A 21,898-nucleotide genomic window follows, 5' to 3' on the forward strand; every position below is an offset into this window, starting at 1 on the left:
CGCGTTCAGCTGGCACCCAGAGAGCGTCTGCTGATGGGTCACCAACTGGTTATGTGAGAATATGAAACTCAGTGTTTACACAGCAGAGAAGACATGGGAAGTGTTAGCACAGAAATATTTTTGGCAGGGAAAATAAAACCAACAAATACGCCAGTACATTATTTGTAAATATCCTTTTATCATTCCCTAATGTATCAGAAATTGATATTGTCAAAACTTACACAGGGTCAAGATTTGTTTGTTCTTAAATTCCAGAGGTGTGGCCTCTCCATTTTCCTTTCATGATTTCTCCATTCCTATTTCCTGAAGACCTTTTAGTAAATGAAACCTTCCTTCTTACCCTCTTCCCACTCAACACCCCTTTACTCCTGAAACTAAACAGGTAGAATAAGACATACTTCCCAAAACCTGTCTCACCCCTTCTCTGCAATATATCACTTTTCATTTTCAATTTCTGTCAAAGGCAAAATATAGCAGCAAGGGTGGAAATAAACCCAGCCACCACCAGTAAATAACTGGGGCGGTGCAGGTACAGAGGTAAAGACGACACAGACTTGGGCAGAGGTACAGTATGAAAACTTAAGTGGTCACTTCAAAGTCAAGGATGACTAACAAATCCCAGAGAATCAAAAGGAGAAGGAATTAGTTCTGAAATCTAAATGCTGCTCTTGAATCATCAGGCCAACCTCAACTCATGAAGTTCACTTCTGCCTCCAAAAGTTGGTTGCGAGGGGTTCCAATTCAGGAGAAAAAACTCACTTTTTCAAAGAGTGACAAATAAAAATATCTGGTGGGAGGTGTCACCATCAAGTGTTTTTCATTATCATCTATTCTGAAACTTTAACAGGGAATTCCCCAAATCGCCTACTGAACAGTAAATGCCAACTTCAATATTCATTCATTATTAAAATTAGTAGTTAATACCACTGAAAATTTATCACTAACCTTAACTCCACAGGGCCCCAGGGATTGTATCTTAGGGTTCTAACACCTCTAAAACTTTATGTTTTATGTTACATAAACCAGGAAAACATTATTGAGGAAAATGGACATACTTTTTAATCCACCTATAAAAACAATTTACTACATCTAATCCTTCATTTCCTAAGGAAAACCAGTAAGTAGGAATTATGACCAAATTCAAATGACAAAAACAGCCTCAGGAGAGCATCCAAAAAGAACCTTTCCATATTTAAACAAATATACAATCAATCTAATTACTGCCCGAATCACTGTAAAAAGCAGGTCAAATGTTTCAACTGTTCCATTTAAACATGTCCACAACTGTTTTGCTTCTTCTTTTTTTTTTTTTAATTTTCACGACCACCTGCTTGTAAGGCAGGTGTTTATGCTGCTGAGCTAAATCCCCAGCCCCCTGTTTTACTTCTTAATCAAGAAGAGATGTGGCAAAACCACAATGAGATACCAGTTCACATCCACCAGGATAAACATTACCAAAAAGATGATAAATCCTAGTAAAAATGTGCAGAAATCAGAACCTCCACGCACTAGTAGTGGAGCAGACACTGAGAAAAGACCCGAAAGTTCCACAGCAATCCCACTCCTAGGTACATACCCAAGAGAATTCACAACATATGTCCAACACCAAAACTGGCACATAAATGTCCATAGCAGTATTATGAATACAGCTAAAAGTGGAACAATCCAAATGTCCATCAACTAATGGATGGAAACATAAAAACAGTGGCTTTATCCACTCAATAAAACACTATTCAGCCATATAAAGGGAATGAAGTACTGATACATATTACAACTGGAATGAAACATTAAAAATGTAAAATAAGTGAAAGTAGTCAGTTACAAAAGACAGAAGTCACTGTACGTATGATACCATATAAAATGGCCAGAATAGGCCAGTCTATAGAGAAAGACATAGATTAGTTATTACCAAAAGGTGGGCAGGTTACAGAGATAACTAGAGTGACAAAAATGTCCTAAAATTAATTGTGGTGATAGTCATACAATTTTGTGAGTACTAAAAATCATTCGCCACTTGAAACAGGTGAATTGTTTTGATGTGAATTACATATCAAGCTGTTACTAAAAAATAATCAGGCACCAGCATTTCTGATATTCCATTTTAAAGGTAAGAAAACTGGGATGTAGAGAAGTATACAGCTTGCCTGAGGTCACAAAGTTGGTCAGAGACAGCGATTACATTAAACAAAATGTCAGCAAAAGTCCTTGAAAGCATTCAATGCAAAATAATTTTGGTTATCACTCCGTATTTTTTTCTCCAGACATGCAAGACATATAAACTGATACAATCAAGAGACAAACATAACCTTAAAAGCTAAAATCTAGAAAAGTCAAGTTTGGCTCATTAAGCTGACATCTATTAAAGCGCTACAAGAAAAAAAGTCTTAAACACCATCAACAGACATAGCAAAATCGTCGTTTATAACAGCTGTCGAAGGTCAGATTTTTAAAATTTAACATTTACTTAAAACTCTGTGTTTGATGCCAACGGGGTCCAGGTTGCACAGGAAGGTGCTTTGGCTAAACACTGATAGCCTTCCTTGATCTCCATTGTCCACCCCCGCGTGAGTTCCGCCAGCAAACCTCCCATCGAGTGGTCACCTTCCCATGGAGTCATTAAACCTCTGAATGTCAGCTGGTGGGATTAGCAGCAGTTCCCACACCTGAGCCCCCATGGCAGGGACACAGGCATTTGGATCAAGATCACTAATGAATACAGAATTCATATGCCGCTTGTCAGGGCTCCTGAGCTCCAAGTCCACAGATGCAACCTAAATAAGACGGAGGACAGAACAATTGTTGACAAAGATTAAAAAGTTTTGGCAGTTGGGGAAAAAAAGTGCACCTCATTATTCAAATGTGATAGCCTTGCTTATTTTTTTTTATTTTTGCTCAAGTTATTCATGATTTGCATCAAATGGAAAAATGCCATTCACCAGTATTTAAAGACTTCTTGGTCTTATTACTAAATCTGAGGAGAGCCATGCCACCTGTACATCAGCTACATAGAGAAAAACAGCTCTCTTGTAAACAGTATTTAGAAACTTTGGCAGGGAGAGCACAAGATATTGAAGTAAAGAACAGTTAAAGGACAATAATATTTTTTAAAAGGCATTAAAATTCAAGAAGAAAAAAGGCTCTTTCACAGCCAAATAACCTACTTATGTTTGCTGATCTCTTCCTCCAGCTCCATGTCTCTCTCTCTCTCTCTCTCTCTCTCTCTCTCTCTCTCGCTTTCTCACTCTCTCACTTCCTTCCTTGCATCTTCCTGTTTCTGGGATGATCTCAAAGCTAAGAGGTGAGTTTGCACACCTCCTCTGATACTTATCTGGCTTTGTCACCTCCAAAAGACCTCACCAAAGAAACAGAACAGTCCAAACAGCCCACACTGCTACTGAACCAGAGTAAGATGTCTGCCCCGCTCTGTTGTAAAAGAATGATGGGCCTAGCAAAGAGGGAGGGCAGCACAGTTGGTGGCTTTATCAGGGAACTCTAAAGTCAAGCTGACCAGGGCTCGAGTCTTGACTGTCACTGATCAGCTGTGTGACCTCAGCACATTATATGACTTCACTACACCCTAGTTTGCTTTTCCACAAAATGAGATAATGATGTAATGATCTCACAGTATTGTTGAAGAGTAAAGAAGATAATGCAGAAAAGCTCTTAAAACAGAGCCTGGCAGAAGCAGGCATCAGCTATCATGACTATCGCAATGCTTTCAAAATCTTCCCCCACAGTAAAAAGGCAAACACTTTCAAGGCCTGTGTTATGTGTTAGACAGTCTCTGTCTACTGGCATCATGTCCACTACATGAGTCTGCCTTCAACATTAAGCTTTCAGACAGGAGGGAAGGGTCCTATTTATCTATGCTGTAGATCATCACACTCGGTGGCAGCACAAATAATCAATTAGTCTCTGCTATGTGACATGTGTATCCTACTATTTAATAACTAGAAGATAAAAGCAGCTCCCATATTTTAGAGCCAGTTTTGTGTGAGCCACTATCCAAGGTGTTTTATAGCCTACATCTAATCCTCAAGCAACATGCAGGTAGCCAGACCTCTCAATCCCCATCTCACAGACAAGGACACCCAACTTGCCCAGTCATGCTGTGAGGTGACTGCAAAGAGACTGGCGGCCCAGTCCTCCAGTGCCTATGCCCTGTGTTCACTCCCTCTGACCACACTGAACTCATGCTCTATGTTTTCCTGAGAGCATCCTACCTGCCAAAGTGAACAGACTTTTTCCTTTAATCAAAATAATTCAGATCTCTTACACTACCGTCTATCTGCAATTTTGATGCAATTTTCTCTTACCAGATTTTTTTAAAAAGTTAAAGTTTGTGTCAGAACACTATAGCAGTATCAAGTCTTTCATTATTTAAAGTGGACCTATAGCTACCTGCAATGACAGATTGTTTCCTCTGTAGCTAGGTGTTTGGCATCGAGTTTGTGAGGTCAAGCCTTTAGGGTGATACCTGCTCACATCTTTAGCAATCTACTAGGGCTTCTCTAGAGGCCAGCACTGGCCGAGTGATGAAATATTATTCCATAAATCAGTCGGCTGAAGTGGCACTTGTATACGTCACCATCTATCTTTGTAGCTCCTCTCTGAAGGGTATAATGTAAGAGCTCACCCCCCCAGCACTGAAACCAGAGAAAGGCCCATCACAGTTGGCACTGACTAAGCATGTGCTACTTAAAACTGAAGACACACTAAGACTGGGAAGAAGATCCTGCTGGTGTTAGCATGCCTCCGGCAGTGGTAGAAGCTTCAGCGAGTCATCTTCAAAAGGCAGAGAGCCAGAGCTCTAGAAACCTGCAAAAATTGGCTAAGCCTGCAGTCTTCATTTCTTTAAGTTGAGCGTCTTCAAAGTCTAGAATTCTAACTGTAGGGCACAGCAGCTGCCACTGCAGATCTGATCCTCTCAGCTTTTGGCAGCTCTCAACTTGAGATTCTAGCAAAAGAATTTTTCAAGTTGCTATTATTGCCTGTCATGGATTTATAAATATTGTGCACTATCTGCTGTGGCATGGCTCTCAGGGGACGCCAGAGTGTGCCAAATGCATAACAGAATGAAAAACAGTTTCTAGTCTTCAAATAAATGCTAATTTTTTAACTGTGCTCACACGATGTGTTTGGTGACCAACTTCAATAGTACAGAATATGTACCAGAGAGGGGGGAAAAGCCGATTGTCTTTTCCAGCAGCATTCAGCTGCTACTTTCATTAAGCTTGTTTAATTAGATTCCAGATGCTAATTTGCAAGTCGATACCAGAGGGTGCAGGACAGTTTGCCTTTGAATCAGCTCCCTGTGATGTGAGGGTCCTGCCGCACACCACTAGCCTTCGGCAGCCCTTGCATGGTATTCTGACAATTAGTGCAAAGAGGGGACAGTATTGATCTTGACAGACTAAATATTAATCTTCTACCCATTTTAATGAATTGTAGTCTTCAAGACTAAATTTCTCACCAGGCCAAATGAAAACACTGCCCCTTACAAAAAAAGAAAATGGAAGAAAAACTAAGTTACCTGATTCATTTCCTTAATTTCCTCCTCCACCTAAAATATGTATTTTATTTCAATAATTTTTAAGATATCAACTTCTACCAAACTACCACCATATTTCCAGGGACAATGGTCAAATTTCTTGTACTTAACTGGAAAGTGGAACAAAAAAGCCCAAAGTGTGGTTACTGCCAGTGTCCCCATCCAGTCAGCCTGTAGGTAACAACCTACAAGAGCTTAATTCCTTTACCAGCCTTAACAGTGGAAGAAGAAAAATCTGAACCAGTGGCTTTATGCAATGCATCACCACACACATACACACACAACTCAAATAACTGACCTTTTGTCATTGGGTCAACTCACACATTTGAAATCCACATTCTAATACACTGGTATAATATCTGGATAAAGATGTACACTGACAAAAATACAGCATGAAATCTATCACCAGTAAAAAGTACAAGTTTTTATGCTTTCATTACTAGCACAGTGGTCTAAAGTGAAATTACTAAATGTTTCAAAGGACAACTGATCTCAGAACTACAAAATATTGTCCACTCATCAACAAATACTGGCTGAATCCCTTGTATGTATCAGTTTCCACGCTAAGTATAAGGAAACAATGAATAAACATAGTCCCTACCCTGTAACTTCCAGTGCAATCTAACAGCAAAAGAAAAAAACAAGAAAACAGAAAATTATAGGATCACCTGAAGTAGCATTTGGAGCACCAGTGGGGTAAGAATTTCTCAAGTGCAATAAGTTTACTGCCGGCTGGCAATCTCTGGCAATCTGTCAGAAAGTGAGCCCGGTGCTTTCACTTAAGACAAGTCACTGGCTTAGACAACCAAATCTGCAGAGTCCCTCTCAAGCCCATCTTAAGAATCCCAGTTGGGCCACATCTGGCTGCTTTTCTGGCCTATTCTTTCCCAAAGAGCATTTACCCCATCCCCACTTCCTTCACCTGTGTACTTCATGGGACACCTGCTTTGCTGACTCAGCTTCAACACTGTACACTGTTGGAGAAGAACCCCTATCATCCTGTCATCTCAAAAATAGGCTCATCACTGTCCACACGGAAAAGAAAAAGCTCCCCCTTTATTTCCCAGGTGGCTTTTGGTAACTCAGATTTTGCTTTAGCTTAGGGTTATCCTACCTCAAATCAACAAGTCCATACTGAACATGGAGACAGCTTCATAGCCGTTGACCTGAACAAGATCCACAGAGCTCCATCCCCATAGGCAAGTGGAGGAGACATCCTTGAAAAGAGCCATCACACAATGGGACAGGTATGTCCAGCCGAGCACAGGAACATGAATGAATGAGGAAGCCACTGAAGGCTCTGCTGCCAGACACCATTGGGCAGGGCTGGGGGGTGATAGCAAGCAGGAACATATTGTGCTCCCAAGGACAAGGAACAGACAGGAATGGCCGAGGTGGACCTATATTCCCCAAGGTTTAATATTCACCCTCTGGGTTTACAGATGATGGCGATGCACAAAAACATTCTTAATTCTACTAATAGTACACAATCATTTTCATGTGTCTTAGAGAACACTACAGCCAACACATCATACCCAGGACTTCATAGACAAAACTATACTCTAAAAAGATGCTTAAATTAAGAAGACATGAAACAGTTGTGGGATAGGCCAGGGATTTAGCTCAGTGGCATAAGCGCCTACCTGGCAAACACAAGTTCATGAGTTCGATCCCCAGTACAAAAGGGGGAAAAAAATAGTTCTGGGAACGAACAGCAAGAGACTGGAAAGGGGCCCTTGTAGGTAAAGGAAATGCTCTGGGTCTTGAGTGACAGTTACTTTGATTCAAATGCCAAAACCCACCAAGAATACACTAAATGTATTTTATGACATAAATTATTCCTCAACTTATTAAAAAGTTAAAGAATATTTTCAAGAAAAGTAACAGTACGGGTAGCACCTGGATATGGTAAAGAAAAATGAACTGCACAAATGACAAGTTCAAGAACCAATCCTAGGGGCTGGGGATTTAGCTCAGTGGCAAGCACGACTGCTTGCAAGCAGGCAGTTGTGAGTTCGATCCCCGGTACCGATAAAAAGGAAAGAGACAAAAAAAAAAAAAAAAAGAACCAATCCTAGATTAGCCCTGCCCCCAAAATTTTCCAGTAGCCATACTAACCATTTCAATAAGTGATCAATATTCATTCATTCATTTTGAGGTGCTGAGATCAAGTCCAGGGCTCATGCATGCTAGGCAGTAGTCAATCATGGGGCCATACCCCAAGCCCAATATAAAACCACTGATACATTAAAAATTTTTGTATTAATTCTTTGAAACTTGGCATATATTTTCTATGCACACCTTTTTCATCAGATTAGCTACATTTCAAGCATTTGATAGTCCCATGTGGGTAGTGACTACCATAGTGAACATGGGAGTTACAGATAATAAGGAAACACTAAAAGTTTTTAAGCAGAGAGGGACCTTCACTCCAAAAATACCAGTTACTTTTGATGCATAAATCCTGTCGTCCAAGCCCAGCAATATCCACAGTACAAATGTACAAATTTAGGGGGAGGAGGGAAACTCTAATATAGTTTTTGTTTTAACAATAAATAAAAACCTGAGAGTTCATTTGATAAGTCTGACTCTAAAAATTACTGTTTGGCAAACAATTTATAATTACAATAGCCTGAAAGTAGCCCCCTGGAAATGCCACTCTGAGCACAGAGCTGCTGTCCCAGCAGATCACAGAGGATGTGAAAGGCTGTTCTGGGTTTCTGTCTAAGACACATCCAGTCCTTTCTCAAACTGAAAGGGAAAAATGGTGAGTTAGTCACCTCGCCCTGCAGGCACGCTGTCCTCCCAACTTTGCCAGGGAGTCTCAGCCTTCTGCCACCACAGCATCACTGCAAGTCACCAAAAGCAAGCAGTATGGCCAGCACAGTTGGACGCTTGTTCTTATTAAACCTTTCAAGTAACTCTTACCATGAATTTAGATTCTTAAAATACTGTCTACCAACAGGTGTTATACTTCTATCAGTTTACTTATATTATTTGCCTTCTGTTTACTTTAAAATTCAACGACTAGAGCAGGTACTACTTTCACCTTAATAGTGATTCTCACTGTTTATCAGTGTGTCAAGTTTCAAAGCTTAACAAAAACCCGAAAAGATAAATTTATACATAATCAATCTGAAACGATTGATTCAACCCATTTCAAAGTCTTACAGGTAATGCTCTAAGTAAAATTAAGAAACACCTTCCCCAAATAGGTAGCAGAAGTTTTATTGATGTTGACATTTTTCTCTCCTCTCCCACATTACATCAGTATTAAATTTATAGCCTTTGAATCATTCTAAGTCCAAAGTTTTAACTAACATAAAATTACTTTAGTAGAGTGATGTCACTATTAATATACCTCATACATTCAACCTTTTCTGAAATTCTCATTTTTCTTTAACATATGGGGGCCCTGATCAATTGGAAATAGACAAAGCTTCCAAGAAAATTTGAAAAGATTAATGTGGTTTAAAAAGGGGCTTGACATTAAAAAGCCTCTGGTTAGAAAACAAGGGAAATTTTTTTCTTTTCTTTTTCTTTGTAAGTGACCTAGTATGTATTTTTTTTTCCCTCTATGTATTTAAGAACTCCAAATAATGCTGATATGGGAATAAATTTTCCCACTGAGAAATGAGAACAGAATCCTAATTTCACTTATAGTTTTATATTTGGTCCTGCTTACTATTCTTAATTAGAGCAAGGTTATCATTTTTAGAAAACATCTACCTGGGGCTGGGGATTTAGCTCAACGGCGTAAGTGCTTGCTTGGCAAGTGAGAAGTCCTGAGTTCGATCCCCAGTACCACACACACACACGGCATACACACACACAAAAGGAAACATCTGGGGCTGGGGATTTAGCTCAGCGGCATAAGCACCTGCCTTTCAAGCAGGCGGTTGTGAGTTCGATCACCAGTACCAATAAAAAAAGAAAGAAAGAAAGAAAGAAAACATCTACCTAAATTCTACACATTTTAATTTGCAGATGTCTAAGAAAGGGAAGAATTCCAGTCTGCTGACCAAGTCCCTTATCTGTGCAGCACAGCCCCATCCTAGCTGATCAGCACTCGTGCTCCATGTTCTCCACCAGCCTCCAGAACACTTGGCCCAACCTAAAGGGCAAAGTCAGCTTCAGAGCTCCTATGACACTCGGTGCTCCAGTGACAAGGAGATGGTAAAAGAACAAAATGCCTTTAATACGTGATCTTCCTCAGACAAGCTGAGACATAAAGCACTGTCTAAATTAATACCTAGCAGTATCCCTTTAGCTCTTAAACAAAATAGTGCCAAGTCAGAAAAGATAGAAACCTACATATTAAGAATGAAGTAAACTACTCATACACAGCATACTAATAATTGAAAAGAAATGATATTCCCAATCAAAAAATTAGCCATCGAAATACTAAGAGCACTGGGGCTGGGGATTTAGCTCAGCGGCATAAGCGCCTGTCTTGCAAGCAGGCAGTCGTGAGTTCAATCCCTGGTACCGATAAAAAGACAAAAAAAAAAAAAAAAAAAAAAAAAGAAATACCAAGAGCACATGATGAAGGCTGTCTTAAGTAGTTGTGTGTACTGGTTTAGTGGCATGGAGGGAAGTACAGTGAAAAATAATGACCATCCAAGCATAATGAACACTCCTCCAAAAGTGGGAATGGAATGGTAGGGATTTCTTGGGTAGCAGAAGGTTGCTCAACTGAGGGAAAGGGAGGACAGCCATTATTAAAACAGACTCAGAACGTCTCCTACAAAATACCACCTCCCCAATCACCAAAGAAAATATAGTGAAAGAATTCCTTATAAATATATTTGAGACACTAGGTCCATTCCACCCTGTGAAAATACCAGGCACACATGACCTTGTCCCCATCTTCTACAAGATGGTAATCAATCCACAGGGATTTTTGAAAACTGCCCCCATTTTCAGGTCAGGTCTGTGTGACATGCAAAGTCACACCCAGTTGCTCTATTCTTAGTAAGAAAACAGAAAAACCTGTCACTTTGAGATATTGTTACAAGAAATCTTAGTATACAAAAAAAACATTTCTGCATTGCAGCAGCATTTACAGCTAAGAGTCCTAAACGACTCAATGGCCAGAGCAAGAGCAGAACAGTGTAAATTCCTCAAATCCAAAGAAGGATACAATGGGGCTACCATGAAATGACACTTTCCAAGTAGCCATTGTCATCAACAAATATACTATCTGTGCCAAAGATAATTCCAACTAATGAGTGCTGTACAAGCTCTGGAGGAATCGACAAATGTTTACAAATGTTCAACACCAAACTGGAAAAGTATAAAACTGCAGGGACTTACATACCTCCATATCTGGCCTAAATTTATCTTCAAACACAGCCATTGCTGCCAAGGAGCCAGAACCTGTAAGAAAAAGATGCACTTTTAGTGTATCTTACCAACTCTCAGCTTTTCCATTTCAGTGTCACCTCCGGGTAGGAAAAATAGCAAAACATGCCCAGTGTCACATTCAAGTACAGTGTAAATATTAATCCTACAGGGCCACGTCAACCAAGTAAAGGAATCCTTCTCAAAAGCCTGGAGTCCCACTTACCACCAGCTCAAGTAAATCAGAAACTAGCCCTCCTTATACCACTGACGGGTTTAATTGTAAATTATTCACAATGAAATGTGGAAGCATGAAAATGAGGTTATGGAGAATTTGTATTTTTTTCAGAAAGTGAACGCCATCTAATTTCACAAATCCTATGCAGTGAGGCTTGGGCTCCATATTGTGCCTTGGCAGGTTTCTGGGCAAGTGCTAAATACCAAGTCAGTTAGGGAGAATACATTGTTTTAATGAGCTGGCCCTGGTAGAGTCACCTTGACATGCAGGGAAGAAACTACTGCACCAGCAATGGTAATAGGACTGTAAGACGCAGCCGCCAGGTTATTCCACCTACAACTGTAAAACGCTTTATTATGTGGCATTTATTTGGAGCTATTATTTTTAGTTTGTACTTTGAAGAGTAACAGCTGAGTAGACAAAATGACAGACAAAGAAACAAAAATTTATTATCACAATAGCAAATGGCTGAAAGGTTATGCTGCATAGGTATTAACAGAGAGCAAATTTATCCCTACCAAAGTAGATGCAAAGGCATTTAAGTATAAGCCCTATGCATGGATGTAAAAAGGCAGCTCAACACTATCAGAAAATTTAAACTTGCTTTGTTCAGAAACCAGAGAATCTTTAGAAAATCATCATCTTGTCTGTACAGGATCCTGGCAATATGTCTGGATACTCTACTTTTGGAGAGAAGATAGAGTTGCCCACAATTTTTTACTCCAATTAGAAGATTTTTTTGGCATTTATTACTTTTTAACTTGTTTTGCATAACACTATCTATTTAGCTGGGTCAGAGAGAAAACCATATTTTCTATTTAAAATGATTTGTGTACATCGCTTGACCACCTCAATGGTTTAGCAAAGGAAAAAGGCAGCGATTAAACAGTTTCAAATGAGGTGTCCTGCTGATTTTATCAAGTCTGCTGAATGTATAATGAAAAAGGGGAGGCTGACAGCAAACACTGCATTCAGGAAATACAGACTACCTTATCTGAACCATTTAAGGAGGTCCAATTATAGATCAAATTTAAAGGGTAGAAACAGCAGATTTACAGACACAAATCAATGAACATGGTAATCCCGATGAATATGACAGATACTCCTGTTACGGGATATTGCTGCGGTTGAGGATCATTACCTTCATGGCACCAGATATATCACATCTAAAGCAGTAGGAAGCGTCAAGTGTAGACCAGCATTACAAGCAATTACTATTCATTTAAGCTTTGAAAGCAAAAAGCAACCCCATCCTCCATTTTTTCCCTTCCTTTAGGGAAAAAAAAACTGAAATGGAGATGTAAAGGGTTATTAAAAGCCCCTTCAGAAAGGAAACAAGAAATTAAGCAACTATAACACCAGTGGACCTGGGAAAACGACAAGCACATATACAAAAGCAAATTCACCAAACCAACTCTCTGAATTTGAAAGTAAACATGTCTTTGAAAACGGGTCAAATTCTATTAGGCTTTAGGCATAACCAGGTCACCTGAGATTCAGAGGTCAAGAGGGAAAGTACCTAAAGTGCTGTTTTAAGGCTCAGGTAAGAAACAGTCTTACTAGTTTAAAAAAAAAACAAAACTGCTTTCCTGTGGAAAACAAAGGACAGCTGTCAGGGAGAAACAAGGAAATTGCAAATGAAGAAATCTCAGAAAAATATACTTCTAGATACAAAATACTCCTGCTGGGCGGCCAACAGTTTTTCTTTTCCAGAGTGGCCCCAGATTATCTTCCTTAGAATCCCAACAGTAAAAAGACCAGAGCCCTGAAATCAACACTTACAAAGGACAGAAGGCCAGTATTTTTCTAAGAGCTAACAACTTTGTGGAGAACTATAATAAAATGCAGCTTTGCTTTTCCTAAGCACATATATTTCCTTCTGTTTCAGTGTTTTTAGAAATGAAAAAATATTTTTCTGACAATAGAATCTTTTAGCAGAAACTTTTACCAGAATCTTTATCAGAAACGAAGGCCCTGCTCAGTGTGGGGAGCCACCCCATGTCGTCAGAGGTGCTTTTCGCAGCTGGTCGTGGGACAGGCAAACACAGGAGGGCCACAGGCTCTTACTTCACCATAACACACGTCAATCCCCAGCACCCAGAAATTCGCTGGAAAGCAAGAGCTTCCTAAACTGCCTGATTCCACTTCCCCTGAAATCAAAGATATGCAGGCCCCAAAATAAATCTTCAAAGAAAGGTAAACACAACATTAAAGATAAATTTTCTACTTCACGTGCAGATTAGCTCCTGATCTGAGCTTCCTAGGAAAGAGAAGTCTGGTGTCTCCTCTTCAGAAAGACACAGAAGTGTTAGGAAAGACACACAAGTGATTGTCAACAAGTTCCTACGTAACTGAACACCTCTGCTACCTAAAAAACTGGTGAAAATTCACACAACACCACCACTGCCCAAAACAGTGAAAAAACACGATGTGCATCCTCACATAATTGCAGGGCACTGCAATGGGGAAGGCAAGCATAAAAGAGTCAGTCACTAAAAAAAATAAATACATTCACCGAGACCAATATTCTCTAACAATCTTATTCAAGTTTCCTAGATACTGGGTCAGTACCTAAAACTCTATACAATAAACCATCAGACAAACACTGCACAGGTACAACCGCCATGCGGCCCACAGAAAGAACATTCAAGTATTACATCCCAGTTTCCCCACAAACCACACATGAGGACCTGAGCCATCCTCACCTCAGGGTCAAACTCTAACCCAGGGTTCCTTCAGGCTCAAAACCAAGGCTAAGAAAGCTTTTTTGGAAGGACGTTTTTTCCCTTATTTTCTAGTTCAAACACAAGGATACCTTAGATAGCAGAGCTACACAACTTCCCGCTAAGGAGGAAGCACGGAGAAGGCCAGAGGGCAGTGTGTGGGTAAAAGACTCCTGTCTCTGCAGCAAGCAGGTCAGGAGAGCAGGTGGCCACCACCACAGAGGCAGACCAGGGGCTGAGGCTCCCAAGAACTCACAGGCCACAAGGGAGAAGACAGCACCTGAGGGAAACGCTCACATACAGGCCCCCCATGTTTTACATCATTTAGGCTTCCTCACAGCAACCCAGTGAGGTGGCAGCCATCCTGTCCAGGATTACAGGACTAACAAGCACAGGTCAAGACTCCTGCCTCAGCTGTGACCTATATCATTCTGTCATACAGGAAGTTCTATGTGCCACAATGCCGTTCAGAAAAGGCACGACCTTCTATGACCAGGTCCTGCTTCCCTCAACCCTGAGCCGTCTCCAATACTCAGCCCTGATATTCCATCAGTGCTGACATTTCCTAAAATCCCCAAACCATTTCAAGCCTCCTGGAACTCCTAGACACCCTTCAAATCCCACTGAGACATCACTTCTCCCAGAAGGCTTCCTTGAACCCAGCTGCCTGGCGAGTTTATTAACTCAACCCTACAGCTTCCCACCCTTTCACAACAGCCAGATATCTAGCGGACTCTGGCATACCATAAGCACCAGAGAGCCGCATGTGGAAGTAAGCTGTGCTGAGCTGAGAACAAAACTATTCGCTGGAGAAGCTGGGGAAACTCTGAGAAGAGAAAATAGCAGTAAACACTTTAATAAACTGCAGAAGAACATTTACTCTGCAACAAGAAGTCTGCAAGTCCTGCCCCCACAATTTAGCAACGTAGGGAGAATCCATCTAAAAATGAAAAAAGATGGTGGGAGAGGGCAGGGAAGGCTCTGAGTTCAACAGCACAATACTGACAAAAAAAAAAAATTCACCACACTAGGCTGAATAAAAGGCAATTACATCTGTAATGAAAATTTGATTTTCAAAAAGCAAAAAAATGATTTAAAGGCACACATCCGTGCTCTATTTATTCTACATCTTCTCCTAGGGCAAACCACTGCCCCATCACAGGGTGAGCTGCACTGCTTAGATTTCCACATCCTTCTCCTAGAGAAGCTCTGTCTCCTCAGGAGTCTCCCTGCAGCTGCTTCTTGGCAACCTCCACAGCTTCTTTTTCAGCCCATCCACAGTTACTGAGCAGTCAGTGCTGCTTCCAGAACAGTGCCCTTTAAGACAGAAGACCAAGGTGCACTTAGAGAAATGACTACATGCAAACCACTGTAACAGCAACCTACCACTCACCACCTTGCTAGCGCTCCCCAGCTTCACCTACCCTGCTCAACCACCCTCAACTCCCAACCCACTTGGAAGATGTGCTGTGGACCACTGGTAGGGGAAAATACATAATTTGAGTCCTCGGAGCAGAGGGACCAGAAACTACAGTCTGCACACCTCAGTGCACAGCAGCCATCAGGTGGGCCTCACTTCACCCACCCCAACCAGGCGCTCATTAAACTGTCTGCAACTGGTGCCCTGCGGTGTGCTGGAAAGAGCACAACCTGGCCTGCTCCACTGCAGACTGTTGGGACTGACTCACCCACAGACCTTCTTGCAGCCACATCTGCTGACCTCCAGGAGATGGGAGCTAAGCACCCATTCCGCAGGGCCCTGTCTCCAGCCAAGATTTTAAAATGAAATTCCTATGAATCACAGGTCACTGGCAAGCCAAAAAAAAAAAAAAAAAAATCTAATTCTTGTTAATAATGTAACATAGAAGTCTTAACACTCAAAAATATATGTGACACGCAGAATAACTAAAAAGAGCTCATGGATAAATAACACTAGACAGACATCTACATCAGCTTAGAAACACCACTAATAATCAAAGAAATAGGAATAAAAACCACCATTTTTTGCTTTCTAAATTAGCAAAGATTAAAAAGATCGACAGATAGTGCTGACAAAGACACATAGGGAGAGGCAAATTCTAACAGGAATTCAGAAACATCATCTAGAAATGAAAAGCTCACCCCCACTGAACCAGCAACTCTACTGCCTGGGAGTTTGTCTACAGCAATGAGTGAACAAATACCCACATCATGTATATAAAAAGATCACTGTTTAGATTAAAACATACACATTAAACCTAGAGATAATAAAACACTACATCTACAAGTCAGTAAAGATGACAAAGCAGAACCATTTTTTTGGCAATTTAAAAATGTACACGATACAGTATTTAGGGACATTCCAAAGCAGTATTAACAGATATGCCCATGGAATACATATTACACAAACCTAGAAGAACATAAATCAAAATATTGTATTTATTTGTGAGTGGTACTATTTTCATGTTCATCTTTTTTTCCTTCAAAGACCACACATTACTTGCAATTTTTTAAGGTACAAACCTGGAGAGACGATTCAACATTGTAAAGGAATGAAAACAGGAAGCAAAACACCTATTACCCTACTAGCTACACATCTTTGTCTTACATCAGCAAGCTGCTTATTCCTAAAAGTTGTGCAGAGAGGCCTGAAGGGCAATCAGTGCATAAATAACAGTCCCAATGAACGACAGCAATCAATCATCACAAAAAAATAAAATACATGTCTCTCTTCACCACCTTCCTTTGGAGGGCTTCTGGGAGGCTGTCTTACAGAGCTAAAATGATCTTACCAGTAATGTCTTTGAGCACAGGAGCACTGAGCCAGACCTCACTTATCCAGAAATTTACCTTTGCAAACAGCTGCAATAACCTTCTGTGATACAGGAAATTTCCAAAGACACTGGTCTGTTTGCTCTGCAGGGATGACAGGTAGAGCAATCACACTTTACCTAAGGGGATTGAAGCTCAGAGGTGTGAAACTAGCCCAGATCATGTGGCCCACGATTAGCAAAACTGAGATTTCTAAACCAGGTCCTTCTACATTTAAAGTGAGCGACATTCTTTCCATTCCACCATGTTGCCTTTTAAATAACAAAGCCAAATGCTTTAAGTCAAGATTAGCAAGTAGCCTGGAAGAAGTAGCTATCTTTTCTTAGCTTCCTAGCCCAAAAAAGGTATGCTTTCAACTTGGTTTTTCCTTCAAATTTCAATGGAACAATTACCACACATCTGGTTATAGTTAAATTTGTGTGGTTTTACTTGGAAATTCAAATGAGACTGGAATTTTATTTAAATGTTTTAAATGATTAAACATATGCCATTCACTGTTTTGTAATGCCACTCATGTATCTGTTCCAAGGCATTTATATTAAAATAGCCAAGTGGGAAAACAAAACCTTAAATTTCTCTCCATTTTCTAAAAGCTCAGAAAGTCTTTGTGATCTTATCCACATTAGTACATGTTGAGCATCCTTTTTCCAAAACACATGGGACCAAGAGTGGTTTTGGATTTTTTAAAAATATTACATATACATAAGATATCTTGGGGATGGGACCCAAGTCTAAACAGGAAATTCATTTCACCTTATACACACCCTCACGGTAATTTTATACAATATTTTTTGCGTGACTAACCTGTCACACGAGGTCAAGTGTGAAAATTTCCACTTGCAGAGTCACACTGGGGATCAAGGGTCAGGGAATAAGCATTTCAGATTTCAGATGCTCACCTGCAGTTCAATTTGAACCTAACTTTCTCTGAAAAGACCCAATTTAGGATAAAATCGGAAATACATCATGAAAATTTTACAATCTAGATATTAATTTTACCTGTACTGTATGTTTAAAATCATCTGCAGTCATACTACCTTGTAGTAGTAGACATATTAATGGTAGTGTGCTTTTATAGTTAAATACTAAAGTAAACTTAGCAACTCTATGATGTATATTATAAAAGATGCTAAAGATATACTAAAGACCAAAATAATTTTCTAAAACTTGCTGCCTAATCAAACTCTCAGAAAGATCTGAAATGGAGCAGATAGAAATTTGAGCTTTTTTAAACAGTATCTATGGATATCAACTCTTGGACTATAGAAGCAGGACACATATATTGAGGGTCCACCAAGCACCAAATCTCTAAAACTCAAGTGTTGAGCGTGTTTTACCTTCTCAGGAAACTGAGACTCAACCAGTTTCAAAGAATTTGCCCCAGGGTAATACAGCAGAGACCCTGAGCCAAAATTTAACCTAGGCCCTGCAGTTCACAAGCCCACTTACTGCTCATTTCCAAGTGACTTCCCAGGTGGTGCAGGCTCTGAGAAGGCAAAGCTGCACAGGAGAAGGCCCAGCTCCCGGATGCCCTGGCTGCCTCCCTGGAGACATCACTCCAAGAACCACAAGGCTGCCACACCGGTGCAGGAAACAATGTCCCTTCCAACATGAGGTGATGCTGCCTCAAAAACCATGCAGTGCCACCACCCTCCCACCCTGTTTTCCACTCACACACAAAAGGGGTAACAGTTTGCATCTTCCTCGAAGGGCTGTGAGGACCGAGCAAGTCAAAGTCACCACATGCACAGCAGAATGTAGGGTCATACTAAGAGCTCAGGACACTGTAGTGACTACAATGACACTGGCATGACTCCCTCACCCTGCCCACAGCCACTTTATCCACTCATTCTCAGCAACTCCCAGGGCTGCCAGTGTAAATGGAACAGAAGTCCTCAATATTTCTCTTCTCAAGTTCTGAGAGACAGCAGGAAATGGATTCCCATTGCTTTCCCCCAAATCAATTTAACCAGATCTTCACAGAAAAAAAAGCCACTTCTGCTAAGTAAGGAACGGTCCTTTTTAAGCACCCAAAGCCCTGTTTGCACTGTGGCCTGCCAAGGTGGAAGATGTATGCAGCGATAAAGGAGTCACTCGCAGAACTCTCTAATCCATCAGTGTCAGCTCTACCTGACAGAGTGCTTACTCACACTTGCTCATTGTTCGCAGACTGGCCGGTCTTTGTGGGGAATCTGGTGCTTTCCATAGGCCCACGGATGGGGGTCATTTTTCACTCTGATCCTGCTACAAGGCCTCATCTCCTGGTACTGGAGTTTGCTCTGGGGGCCAACAGTGCCAAGGTGTGAAGAGCTGATTTACCAATATAAAACAATGCTGGGCGGGGTGACAATGTTCAGCCACTAGAGAGCAGTGGAGCACCTCTCACTGCTCAGGAAACCTATGCCACAGAGCCACAGATTAAATGGTTTAATCGTATGCGTGCATTTCATTATCCGACTTGGCCAAAAGCTTCGAGGCAAGGCAAGCAATCAGACAATCTTGCATCGCTTGCTGAAATCCAGATTTGTCCTTTGTCAGCATAAACAGTTTAATTTGATGTTTTCACTCCTGAGTAAGCACTGAGTATTACGGTTAAAGCCTCATGAGGGGGAAGAATGCTTCCTTCTTATCAGCAAATGTACTTCAATGTCAGAGTTTATCTTTCAGTCTCAATGAATTAAAAAATTATTTGACTAATATGCTTAAAAATATTTTTAAGTTAGTCATCGTTCAGTCAAAAACTAATTTTTAAAAAAGTTCTGTTGCTTTTCTAAATGTAATATAGCCAGAGGAGTTAAATTTTACTCTAAGTAAATAATTTAAAACACCACTTGAAGGGACAGGAATTTTTCTTATAATTGCAAATCCAGCATCTCATGGACCTGACAGGTTATAAACACTTTTCCTAACAAAAGACACCCAAAGCTAAAATGTGAAAGGTTTCATTTTTTTAATGCGTCTTATTGCAGTGCTGCAAGATATGGAGAGAAAACTGCTCTCTCTAAACAGAGGTGTCACCTATCCCTCTGTAAGACGCGCTGGCCTCCCTGCACCCTACACAGGCAGACTCACTGGGGATGGGCTCTCATTCAGCATGCCGCGATACATGGATAGCCCGCAAAGCCTGCTGGAGGGTGCTCAAAGGCATCCTATTCTCTGGTCTCCCTGCAGAAGTAACTCCCCAGATCCCAGTTAGCCCAGTCTGCCAACTTTTCCCAACATTTCACATCCCTCAGAATACTCAAGAACAAAAGAACAAGAGATTTTAATAATTTATAAAGCACGCCTACTTTTAATGGTAAAAGTTTACCTTGCTGCTAGAGCTGGTGTATAAATAAGAAGAAATCCTATTTACTGTTTAAAAAGGTCAATTGTACATATATACTTATTTAATTCATCTATAGCCTAGATGATATCGCCTTTCTAGATGAAAAACAGCTAAAGTTCAGAGAAGTGAAGACTCTATCCAAAGTCACACAGCTCATAATGGCCCAGTGGGAATATGAATCCCGGTTGGGGTATTCTAAAAACTCCCCAGTGAAAAGTCTTTCCTCTTAGTCTGACCACTAAGAAAGCAAATGATCAACAAGTACTAGGTTACAAAAAGTATAAAGACACTTTCTTTAGCAGGGCCAATTCAAATCCAACTCTGACACACAACCAAGTAAGAGGAATTAGTTAACCTCACTCTTTCTGAAGTGGAATTTAAAGCAAAGAACTTAAAAACTGTGAGCATTTCATAGTTCTGAAACCTACTCCTGACAAGAACTATTATTTGGTTGTAAACAGACTGCAGACTGAACTCAAATTAGAAGAGACTTCAATGGTAAAATGTCACAGCAAAAAAAAAAAATAATAATAATAAAAAGATAATGCCCTACACAATACCTACAAATGCTGTTGAACTTCTTTTCCTCAGAACCAAGAACAAAGTTCACTCTAATTAGAGTAGATGAAGAACTAGCAAAAACTATGTATGTTGCATTCCCAATAACAATATGATGTATTCAGAAGCCAATGTTTTATTTCCTAACATAATGGCACCATCTATTGGCTTAATATCACCTTTGCAGCAACCAGGTAGCAAAATACGTAATTCAACTTTCATGGCCTTTTCGTACCCAGTTGGTTTTTTCCTGGCACTCCACAGTGGCATAAATTTTAAGATAGAAAATCCATGCATTGCCCATTTTAAATCTTTTCAAATGTATCTTATACATACTAATCAAAGCAGAAGAAACTGCCAGAGAAATCAGTATAGAGAATTGCACATGGACAATGTGTTGGCACTGAAATCATAATACTGTGTACCAAACATCTCTGTGTGCTACATAAGACTGTTACATACAGTGTCTCACCACACACTCACCCCTTCCCCACAGGACAGGTCCTCTACCCATCTTTCACAGAAGGCTCATAGGCAGCTGATGAATTATGGACATCATATTCTGGCACTGAAGCCAGCACTTCTACGGCTTCTTCCAGGGTTCAAAGTTATACCCTAAGTTACTGAAAAGCCCGTCCCTGGGTGTATGGAAAAAGCTTCTAATAGAATGAGGTTTCGTGGTCCAATGCAGTTTCTCCCTCGCATAGCCCCTGGCGAACACAAGCCAGGTACCCATGGCGATGATCATGAGGCCTCACTCCAAGTACAGGAAAACAAATTTCCAGCAACATGACAACTATGAAGTCTATACATAAGTCCTCTGAGAAGGTTTTTATGGAGGCCCATGAACTAAACACAGCTGCTCTCTTTTTTTTAAAGTAATAATGACAAACAACATTACTTTTAGTTGCATTTTTTTTATGATTAACTTATTCCCATGCCGTAAGTTTTTGTTTCTTCTGGGATATCTTTTTCTTCTGTGCAACTTTCTCCTCTGGTTTAGGAACAGTTTATAGTCCTTTTTAGTAAGCATCATCACAACATGGCAGGGGGAGCTCATACACATGTTAATCTGGCCAAGAGCTCGGTGCCCAGTAGCGCACCTCGGATGCTTTGTTCACCTGGGTGTGTTCAATGACAAGAGAATCTACATCTAAACCCTTCAGTTTAGCATTACTCTCTGCATTTTTAAACATGTGCAGCAAAATTCAGTGCTTTGTGGGCCACTGACCCTGTGCCCAACTGTTTGCCTTGGGCACACCTACCAACTCCATCATTGTCATGCCAGAATGGCACACATTGGTTTTTTGATTTTTTTTTTTTTTTTTTTGTACCAGGGATCAAAC

The 21,898-nt window shown here is 40.5% G+C and overlaps 1 protein-coding gene across 1 annotated transcript in view; it reads right to left on the minus strand.

Annotated features, from left to right (window-relative positions):
• The window catches only part of Psmb7 (proteasome 20S subunit beta 7), a 55,461-nt gene that overhangs the window by 17,213 nt on the left and 16,350 nt on the right, over nucleotides 1–21,898 (minus strand). The window contains exon 6 of the mRNA XM_003470789.5: nucleotides 10,872–10,930. Coding sequence (XP_003470837.1) covers nucleotides 10,872–10,930 — 59 coding nt within the window. The remainder of the gene's footprint in view (nucleotides 1–10,871; nucleotides 10,931–21,898) is intronic.

This window comes from Cavia porcellus, unplaced genomic scaffold (genome assembly GCF_034190915.1).
Source record: "Cavia porcellus strain 051 isolate PalLab524CR breed Dunkin Hartley unplaced genomic scaffold, mCavPor4.1 scaffold_1, whole genome shotgun sequence".
Lineage (NCBI taxonomy): Eukaryota > Metazoa > Chordata > Mammalia > Rodentia > Caviidae > Cavia > Cavia porcellus.